Consider the following 11,207-nt stretch of genomic DNA (forward strand, 5'->3'; position numbering starts at 1 on the left):
ATGAATCTTCTAGCAGGATAAAGGATTAAAAAATGATTTAAAATTCGAATAAAAACACATTTCAAACAAATCAATTTTCTGTTTTCCTCATTATTTTTCTAAATTTTACACAGGACGCACTTATTAAAAAAATCGTTTTTATAAAAATTTTAAAACTAAAATTTTAAATGAAATCAAGTTTTATAGAATAAGTATTAAAATTAGGAATATTTGAAAAACATAATAAACAAGAAAAATGGCGTGCTGCGGTCCTTGTGGTCCTTGTTGCTACCCGTGCTCGCCGTGTCCTCCGCCGTGTCCACCATGCCCACCGTGTCCTCCCCCGTCGTGCCCTCCTCCGTGTCCTCCTTGTGGACCCTGCGGTCCCTGTGGCCCCTGTGGCCCCTGTGGCCCTTGCTGCGGTCCTTGTGGGCCGTGCTGCGGGCCATGCGGTCCTTGTGGGCCGTGCTGCCCGCCCTGTGCGTCCCGGTGCTCACCCTGCCCGTCGTTCTGCAAGCCTTGCTGCGGCCCTTGCTGTGGCCCCTGCTGCGGCCCCTGTGGTCCCTGTTGCGGGCCGTGTGGGCCGTGCCCGCCTTGCGGACCGTGCCCTCCCTGTGGTCCCTGCTGCTGAGCGACCATTGTAATTGCGTCCTGTGTCGTGGAGCTGTGTGGTGGACACAATGTTACGGACCCGAGGGGTCAGCCGTTTGTGTAAACGTGTTGGAAATAAAATTTAAGGAATGTACATTTTGTTTCACTTAACGATTTAAGTTTGTAGATGCGTAGGTATATTAAGCACTAGATATTTAAGCATTTTAAGCATACATATGATACAGACAGCATGGCCATCTTAAGACTATGCCGGTTCCCTTGGGCACAAGAATATTGGGTGCCCTTTCAAATATTAAGAAAACTAGGTGTACCTACAATTTTTTCACCACCACAATCATAAATTTTATGAATTACTAGCAGTCCGCCCCGGCTTCGCCCGTGGTACATATTTACGTTTTTTCTACATAAGAACCATCCTCGTACTTCAAGGAATATAATAAAAAAAGAATTAAACGAAATCGGTTCAGCCGTTCTCAAGTTATGCGCTTACCAACACATTTTGGGATTCATTTTTTAAGTTTATATTATAGAATTGCTCCATTTTTTTATAAATTTTACAAAAGTTACATCTGACCATAGTCAATTATAAAATACCATTATTGAGGAAACTCTTTTGTGATTTGAAACGCTGTTGCTGCTCGTAAACGGGCTAGTTTTTGACAATTTCTTGCTGCAATAGTATAGCTGCCAAGTTGCCGATTCTCCCAACACAGTGCAACAATTGCTGCAATCACAGGCTGCAATATTGCTGTGTAGCCAGCCCGGAGATATTGCCGAGATATTGCATAGTCGCAAGAATTTGTACGATCAAAATTTCTCAGCAATCCAGTTGCCGAATGTTGCTGGGCTTATACTCGGCAATGAGCATTGCAATACAAAATGAAATTGCAGCAAGGGTACCATTGCAAATATACTGAGTTATATTGGTCAATAAAAATTGCCAGCAAGATGCATTTTTTGTAGCCCGTTTACCATCTTACTTATTTTAGTACGGCGCTCCAAAGTTGACTAGGTTCGTCAAGCTCATGAGAATCCGGTCAAAATGAAATTAAATAAGTTTTATATTTTTTGATTTGAAAAGGGAAACAGGAATAAAGTCAAGTTTAAAATTATTTCGTAGCCGTTTCATATGTATTGATCCATGTGGATCCAAATTATTGCGTGCGTTATTGACATAACCTATTCGAGGTCTATGGTAAAAAGTTTGAAGATTGAGCAGCGAATTGTGTTTTAGCAAACGATTTAGTATGCGGAAATGCGAAATCTGATAGAATATAATCTAAGAATATAATAATGTAAGTAATAAGGTATAAAATAAAAAAACAAGCATGTTCTTAAATGTATTTTATTCACGAAGTTAACTAATCGGGAAGGTCACATAACACAAAACACAGTCACTAATCCGAACAGCAAGCTAAAAACTGTAAACGATGTAAACACAACAAAGTTTTCTACTAAAATTTCCTCTTCGCAAAGATTTGGAGTTATCTGAAACAATATCAAATTCGAGCATTTAGTAAAACCATCGACTAAATAAACAGATATGTACAATTTTCAATATTTAATTATTTATTTTGTAAATCTAGACATAATATACAAATAATATTTACAAGATTAGCACGACAGTGAACAGCAGGGTCCAGGGAGGGGTCCACAAGGTCCACAGCCGCCGATCGCCGGGTTGCAAGCCTGGTACGAGTACAGACAATAGCCTCCGCCTTGCGGCCCTCCTGGAAAGCCACCGTAGTACACTGGCATGGTTGGCAGACGGTAATTTTAATTAATTCAACGCAAATTCTTGAATGGTACCTTCCCCCTTGACATTGCAAGACAGAAAATATATAGGCCAAAATTTTTCGAAATTCAAATTACATTTGTTTAGCTTTTTTATTAGCAGTTTATGCAATACAAGAAATAATATTTTTTTTCAACATGCGTAATTTATAAACGAACATACACGATACATACATTTAAAAAAAAAGATTCGATAATTTAAATTATGATTTAAATATTTAATAAAAATAACTACTTTAAAAATACCTCACTTCAAAAACGGATAAGTCAAAGACGAAAAAGATTTGATATTTAATTTCTACATAAATATTATTTTAAAAGACCATCAAACATTTCTTTTCTAAAAAAAATTATGACAAGAAAAATAAATTTGGCATTGTCAATTAATCTTCCAAATTAAAAAGCAAACACGGGACCTGTGTCTCAATTTCTTAAAAAATAATTTCTTAAAAAAATATAAAAAATACTAATAATGCCCTACCTCGGTTGCTACCGTTGCTTCACCATCGGCACATTTGCCCGTTGCCCTGGGGGCTGTGATCCCCCCACGAGGCAATGCTGCCCGTCCTGTGTGCAAGGGTGCTGTTGCTCACCAGTCGGACCTTGTTGCTATCAACACTGAATGCAATTGAATGCGTATAAATTATTCCCAGTATATTGAAATGTATTATTGTTTAAATTAAAGTGGTATTGTATAATTTTCATCTTTTATTTTTCCTATATATTGTTTCATACAATGCATACTAAATCATAAGGGCTTTAAAGGTCAGTAAAAACAACTGTGGGATATAATACATCACTTCCTTGATTCAGTATTGTTCCGAGTTAATAAATTAGGTATTTGTCCTAACGCAGAACTCCATAGTTCCTTCTATTTCTAACTCAGTTTACGTTACTAGAAGTACTAAAATAAACCACTGCGTGTGTCGCTTCGTGGAAGGCGCTCAACCCCTAACTTTCCATGAAACCTTAAACTACCTAACTGATATCCATTTGTCTAAGACCTTGGGGAGGTTATTTAATATATCACGTTAAAGGTCAAAATAAGTTGGTAAAATACCGAGTAGATAATAATAGACGGGAAATTATTGTTCATAGAATCGGGGTCAGGAGAATGTGTTCTCTCACGCAATACTGTAACTTGTTTTTATTTATAATTTTATTGATGGAATACGAATTAGGTAAATTTATGATGAATGAATATTATAGTCAATCAATAGTAAACGGTCTACATCATTTTTTGCCGATAATGACTGGACTCATTTTCACATTTAACTAGGTAGGTACTTAAATTTTCAGCTAAGTTGAAAATGTGAACTAAGTATAAAAATCTTCAGACAAATTTCTTAGTTTAATATTGTAAAAAGCATTTAATATTGTAATGATATCCCTATAAGTACCTACCAATTACCTGCTTCAAAGACTGCCCCTACTTATTTAACAACTCTAGCGGAATTAAATCCATTTTAATATTATAAATGCGAAAGTAACTAAGTATGTCTGTCTGTCTGATACTCAATCACGCTTTAACTTCTGAACCAATTTGCATGAAATTTGGTATAGAGATATTTTGATACCCGAGAAAGGACATAGGATAGGTTTTATCCCGGAAATCCTACGGGAACGCGTTTTAATTTGAAAACGCGGGCGAAGCCGCGGGCGGTAAGCTAGTATAAAATAAAAATGCCTTTCATTTAAACTTTATTAGATAGGTAATGTATATTCAATTCTTAATGTAACTACAAAACTCTTGGTATCTAAAAATAAATGGAATTCATTGTTCAACGAAGGTTCAACGGTACCTAGGATTATTTCGTGTCTAGTGCGATATGTGTTTAATAAAATTGAGTTGTACGCCAGTAGTCTGCGCCATCGTTAAATTTAAAGTGCAAAGGTGTTATCTCGGGCACATCGCACTGCTTCCTGTCTTTGTGTGATGGCAACAGTCCAAATCGAGCTCATTTCCGGCTACCACCTTCGCAGACATGCCGACAATATGTTTACCTGTCGTAATTATTTTCTATTTTGAAATGTTTTTTGGCCACGAGTTTATATTTAAAGAACTTATATATTTACTAATAGATACTTAAATATATACTTACCTATAATATATAACTGTAACTACTACCTACCTAATATAACTGTGACGCCGCTATTAAAAAATAATTATTGGCGCTCTAAATATCATTATCTCAGGGGTTTACAGTTTATAAATACTTAATTATAAACTGTAAACCCCTACAGTTTATAAATTAAGAGCCAGCGCGCACGAGCAACTTTGTCTCCGCAACTATTTCGTCTCTCCCATCAATTGTATGGAGAGTTGCGTCGCTACGTGCGCGCACTTTCATACTAGCCCATGGGTGGGAGAGACAAAATAGTTGCGGAGACAAAATAGTTGCGGAGACAAAGTTGCTCGTGCGCGCTGGCTCTAAGTATTTATTACTGAAATTTAATGAGTGTTTCGTCATAAAATTTTGAAGTAGAAGGTATTGATACTTACTGGATATGGTATAAATTTAATAGTCTATTCAATTTCATAAGTAGGCGCTGAATAATAATAAATAAATGCAATTAAACAATTTTTATTTCAAAACATTCATTAAGTACAATTGACATAATATTTTGCACGAGATTCGGATATCTTTAAACACTTTTAGGGCGCGTAACGATGGCTATAGGTTCCAAAGGGCTTCCCGCAGGGCCCGATGCATACAGCGTCGCAGGGCCCGCAGAAAGGTCCGGAGTACGACAGACCTGCGACTTGACCGCAACAGGGTACACCACACGTCGGCTGCATATTGTAGAAAAATTAATCAACGTTCAGTTTTAATTAGAATGTTTAACTAGTATACACTATATAAGTTTAATTTTGATGTAATATTTTCTTTCTTAAGCCTGTCCCAGACAGACGCGGCCTGCGGTGGCGATCTGCTGTTGCCTTCTTGCTTGACCGTGATAACAATATACTGCCGCGGCCGCGGTGGCGGTCATTCTAACCTACAGCGGCACATTAGCTCTCGAGTCTCACCTGCAAGTGGACGTTAGTAATGGCCAATCGTACGAAGTTTTATTGCTTTTATTGCCCATATTTTGTTTTTAATTCTGTTGTTTTTTTAGTATTTATTTATTTATTTAAACATTTGTCAACCAACATTTGTTTACAATGATTCTTTAATATAATTATTATATAACATATAGTTCTTGCGATAAAGTAACAAATAATTAGAGGTTAACACAGCATACGCCAATTATACAGAGCTATTTCTTAAGAGTACGTAAGAGTAGTAAGTCTTTATGTGATGTATCATACAAAACTGGGTAATTTTGCACTGTTTGAATAAACAACTCAGTGTTTATAGGCATAATTTCACGCGGTACACGCGGCCTGTTGCAAAAATTTACAACTGATCGCGTAATGACCGCCTCATGTCCGCGCGCTTATTCACACAGAAGCGGTGGCGGAGAGGGCGGGGCTTGCGGCCGCGGTAAGCCGCGCTGTGACCGCGTCCAGGCCGCGTCTGTCTATGTCGTTCCTAGAACTTTCAAGTCATCCAACTGACCGCCACCGCCACCGCCACCGCAGGCCGCGTCTGTCTGGGACACGCTTAATCAGATTTTACTTGAAATTTACTAAGAATTTTAGGTAGACTTTTAAATTTTGCTAATTTCAATAAATTGACAATCTTATATGTCTTTTGTCGATGCTAGTGTCGATGCCCCGCAATGTTTTTTTTCGGATTTGCATGAAAAAGTGTCTTACGGTGCATTTACATTAAACGAACATAGAGGTAGAGCTAGACCAAGAACATTCTTTCGTGATCTTTTAGTGTAAACGAAAACTCGTTTTCAGTGTTATTCGGTAGATATTAGAACATTGCATAGAGTGGTGTAACCTATGACTTTGAATGAACATTCGTTCGTTCATTGAGATTGAAATGCACCGTTCGGCCAGTTACATTATTTCCTTCTTTTAAAGAATAAAGTTGCTAATGTCACACGTCTAGTTCTATCATTCTATCAAAAAAAATATTAAGAAAAAGTAGCAAACTAAAAAAAGCTTTCCTTGAAATTCTTGTAAAGTTATTGGTACGTATAAATTACTTTAATTCTGTTTTTTCGCTAAGTTAGACTGCCATTATATTAATAGTATAACTGGATCCGCGATCTTTTTATAATTTCCAGCATAATGCCGGTACTTCCCTGTTGTCTCGGATGTCAGGGCCCCATGGCGGGCCCCTGTGGCCCCGTGGCCTATCGCAAGGAGTGCCGCAACGTAGGGCCATGCTGTCCTCACGCTTTCGGAGCGAATTGCCAAGCGCCTTGTGGTGAAATCGGGTGTATACATGGGTAATGTTTCGAATGTAATTGCTTTGAATGTAAACAAATCTATTAGATTTGTTTACGTACGTACGTAGTATGATTTTTTTATGAAAAAATAAGTACACTTAGGTAAATTAAATGACTGGTATCGAATTGCCAAACAATGCTTGGTTTGACCGTTTAATAACTTTGTAATACAAATACATTTTATATTCATCACTTCTTAGTTAATTTTATTAGTGCCCGTTTAGAGATTATAATAATTAAACATAACGTTAACTATGTGTTACAGAGCTCGTGGGGGAGTAGCTGGCTCGTACTACAGTTGCGGCCAGGGCTGCATCGGAGGCTGCACGAGCGGTCTCTGCGCTAGCTGCTGCGGCCCCTCTTGTGGATAGAACTGGCAAACTTGTGTGAAATAGTCATTTTGATCAGTTATGAAATAAACCTTTTGCTTATATTTTATTCTGTATTTTATTTAATACTAGCGCGCTGGCTTTGTCTGTGGTACACTGAAGATTGGTATACCAATTTTTAAACCTTCGGGCGCCCGTTCTTTGAGGCTGTTTTCACAGCTGTTCGGATGACCCGTACGAGCTGTAGGGCGGCTGTACACGGACCGCTTCAAGCAGTTGACCGACGGCTTGAAGGCTTGAATGGCTCATTCACTGCCGTACACGGACTGCTCGAGCCGTCGCGACCGCTTCAAGCCGTCAACTGTACAACAACAAAATATGTATATCTTTGTATGTGACGCAGTGATGCTTCGATGCTCCTCGGGAATAAATTATTTTATTTATTTCAATGTCGTAAATAGTTTGAATGTGGAAATGTGATGCGCTGCGCTCCGCCATATCTGTGCCGGCCATGTGCCAGCCCTATAGCTATACCCACAGCTATACCTCTCGTAACCATCAACATCCACAGCACGCATCCTCGAACATATGTGGTGGAAAAGCATCCTAGGCTGCCGTTTCCTAAGAGCCAGCGCGCACGAGCAACTTTGTCTCCGCAACTATTTTGTCTCTCCCATCAATTGTATGGGGAGTTGCGTCGCTACGTGCGCGCACTTTCATACTAGCCCATGGCTGGAGAGACAAAATAGTTGCGGAGAAAAAGTTGCTCGTGCGCGCTAGCTCTGAGATGTTCGAGGATGCGTAGCGAGGGATGTCATTATTTAGCGCCTAATTTCAATTAAAACGGTTGAGGCCTTTTATAAAATCCTTGAGGTACATCAAAGGTACCAAAGCATTGCTACCTCCTAGGTATTAACCTATAGTCTAGCTAGAACAGTAATAGGTTCGAATATGGCTAATTTGATTATGCATAGTAGGTATATTATCTAAATATAATATGGTGTTTCAAGCCTATACAAGAGCCAATCGAATTGCATCTCCTGGTCTTGACGAGTAAATTGTTCCTGTATCTTAATATATACGGCATAGCTATATAATTTAAATAAATTAATAAACAAAAGGACACTTAAAATGACGTTTATTTTCAAAATATGACAAAGGCATGGTAAACTGCACGGTACACTTCGCTGACCATACTATGAGGCCTCGCACTCCCATACCACTTCATCAGCAGACAAGCGAGCAACAATCCCTCCGAGCTCTAGAGGGTCACAGCTTTGCGGCGGAACCGCTCACGCCACGTCGCTGCTACGTTCCTACTCTTCTGAGGAGCTGGGCTCTGAACGGAGCGACCAAAGCTTGCGCTGCTCACGTCTGCTTCATATCCTTACAACATTCCCTTAAGTGTCCGACGAAAACAGTTACAGGTATGCTGATTGCTGCTCTTCTCTAGCAGCAGTAGTAGCCGCAGCAACCGCCATAGCAAGGAGAACAGCAAGGGGAACAATACGAGTAGCAGGGTCCACAGCAAGGAGTGCAGCACGGGTAGCAAGGCATGGTTATTTTAGGTTCAGCGAGCGTAATAATTCACAGAAGAATGTAATATTAAGCTGAGAGGTTGGGCTTTTTTTTTTACTTTTTTTGTTCCAATTATTTTCCGGCTTGTTGGAGGTTTGAGTTGTGTTTGTTGACTGAAGAAACAGCAGTTTGAAGCATTTACATTACGTCGTAGAACAAATTTTTAAATTTAAATTCTCATTTCTTTCCGAATATTTTTCTGTCACCTCACAAAGAGGTAACATAATATAGGTAATAATTAGTTTGAATAAGGTTTGTAGGCTGGTAAACAGCGGTGAAAGTAGGTGAAAGCATAAAAGTTATAGATGGCCTGTGGGGTCGTTGTTTTCGTCAAATGTTGAGTTCATACGCCTCTTCCACGGTAAAAAGATACTTAAATATCTGTATTTTTTGGTGAAAAACTGATATCCGCAAAGAACGTAATAGTAGGTAGCTACGTTGAACGTAGTACCTTAGCGTAGTACATTCTTATGTAGGCACTTAAACTAAAACATTTTCACTTGAATATTTTTTACATGAATACCTAAATACTTATTTTCTTTCCTTTTTTTACTTATTTGATAGTAACTACTACTAAAATTGCTCTCGGTAATAAATAAACTGCTTGTTCTCATAAAAAATGGGATTATACTTAGTAATAAATAAAAAAAACTTATTAATCTTGTTCAAGTTGAAAATTTACCCTTGATCGAAAGACAGTTTGTCATTACAGTGTAATACTGATTGAGTGGAACAGATTCTTAGAACCATTCCCGCTGAAACCTTCCAGCTCTATTTTCCTGGTATGGAAATAATGGTTTCACAATCACAATCAAGCATAATCTTACACATGAAAATCTTTTTAAAATGTGATGTATTAAAATATTTAAAAAACGTATCTAAAGTTTCTAAGAATGAATCTGATCAAATTTCCTCAGTTGAAATTTTGAGCGGCACTATCGGAGTTATTAATTTCAATTGTGATAACTAGGTATGGTATCATATTAATTTTGGCGATACTTGGATACCTACACAAAAAATTAAAAAACGCATATCGCATATTTCCTCATGTAAACAATAATTTGAACGGTAAAACCACAGATCACAGGGTAAAACTGTTTTTATGAAACCAAAATGAACGTATCATGATCATAACGGTTCTACTTAGTCAGAAGAGGTCAAGAAGATTCGACTCGCCCATCATTTTTTTCTATCTGGGTATAATTCAATAATAATCTTCATACATTAATGAAAAAAATATAAATAATCGTTATGCATAGCTGTAAATAACAAACATTACAAGACACAAAAAATATTACAAAATGAAATAGCTCCTGCGAATAGCTATGCGTATAAAAACTAATTAATTACCAAGATAAAATTCGTATGCAAATATAGTACACAAAAACTAGACAAACTAATTACGTTGTCGGGTGCAACATTCGATTTCATGGAAACTACTTACCTACAATTTAGCATACCTCTGTGCGCGCGTGTTGGTTACAGGCAAAAGTAAACGTTGGCAAAAAAATATTTTTTTATATTATTACTAGTGTTGTCTTGCAGCTTAACGTACAATTTTGAATTTACGCGTGTTGTACTCAGATTGGAATTGTAAAATCCCATCACTCTTGTATATAAATTCGTTCAGAGCGTTAGTTGCGATAGGTACTTCTCGGAAACGGCTTGACCGATTTTTATAATTTTTTTTACGGAATGAAAATAGATTGAAAAGTATGAAAACAATGTTTTTACCCCATATTTTATTTACATGTCTAACGATAGGTAAGTAACCTAGGTTTTTTTTATATTATTCAAATGTAAAGCTAACTGTGCTACATAGAAATCGCGAGCGCTTTTCACTCGGCCTGCAAAAAATCTCGTACCTACGCCTCAATGCAACTATAATGTTTTATTGCCCACCTTAAATGCCACATATTAGCAACAAGTTTCGTAACTGCACATTATATGGGGATACTTTTTAACATGGACATGTGCGCATTTCATATCCTGGATTACGACATTGGTTCAGTTTGCATACATGCCCTCATTTTATCGGCAAAAAGCTATCTTTTAATATTGAAATAAAAAAAGTTCTAGTTAAATGACTTTTCTGTTCACTATAATAACGGAAAAATAAATCCTGCATGTTTTCATATAAAGCTGATGTTAAAATTGAATATAGATAATATTATTATGTAGATAAATAGCTCTTTTTGCTAAAATTTCAATCGATATTTCCAATAGTTTCATTTCACCCTATTACTCGGTTCTGCTAATAGCTATCATCATAAACGGTTCAACCGTTTTTGGCATAAAAATGCGGAATATTAGGTAATAATAGCTCAATGAATATTAGTTGGATAATCGTGTCGAACAATATAATGAACATTGAATCATATTTTCAAAAAAGCATACCTACTGGCGCATGACTGGCGCGAACTTCGCTATGATGCTCAAAAGTACAAAACTAATTAGTTTTTATTTTATTAGCTGTGTAATTTTTCAATGTTTTGTGTTTTCTCATTTCTTCATCGAAATATAATCCACGAATTATTATTAAATAGGTACTAGATTTCCGCCCGC

General features: G+C 37.4%; 1 protein-coding gene and 1 long non-coding RNA gene across 3 annotated transcripts; one reads left to right on the forward strand and one right to left on the reverse strand.

Moving 5' to 3' along the window:
• Nucleotides 1-1,920: 1,920 nt before the first annotated feature.
• Nucleotides 1,921-2,458, reverse strand: LOC123695801. Its single transcript, XR_006751976.1, has 2 exons — nt 2,202-2,458; nt 1,921-2,079 (listed from the first exon to the last, which is right to left on the reverse strand). It is a non-coding gene; the product is annotated as an uncharacterized LOC123695801 (long non-coding RNA).
• A 1,170-nt stretch (nt 2,459-3,628) lies between these two features.
• LOC123695803 (male-specific sperm protein Mst84Db-like) lies at nt 3,629-7,173 on the forward strand. Of its 2 annotated transcripts, none has more exons than XM_045641739.1 (3): nt 3,629-3,664; nt 6,571-6,735; nt 7,001-7,173. In XM_045641739.1, the coding sequence occupies exons 2-3, from the start codon at nt 6,575-6,577 to the stop codon at nt 7,104-7,106; spliced, it is 267 nt and encodes an 88-aa protein (XP_045497695.1). In that variant the 5' UTR covers nt 3,629-3,664; nt 6,571-6,574; the 3' UTR covers nt 7,107-7,173. The 2 variants fall into 2 exon arrangements, with proteins under 2 accessions (XP_045497695.1, XP_045497694.1); XM_045641738.1 differs by lacking the exon at nt 3,629-3,664 and adding an exon at nt 6,352-6,474.
• The last annotated feature ends 4,034 nt before the right edge of the window (nt 7,174-11,207 follow it).

This window comes from Colias croceus, chromosome 11 (genome assembly GCF_905220415.1).
Source record: "Colias croceus chromosome 11, ilColCroc2.1".
NCBI classification, from domain to species: Eukaryota; Metazoa; Arthropoda; class Insecta; order Lepidoptera; family Pieridae; genus Colias; species Colias croceus.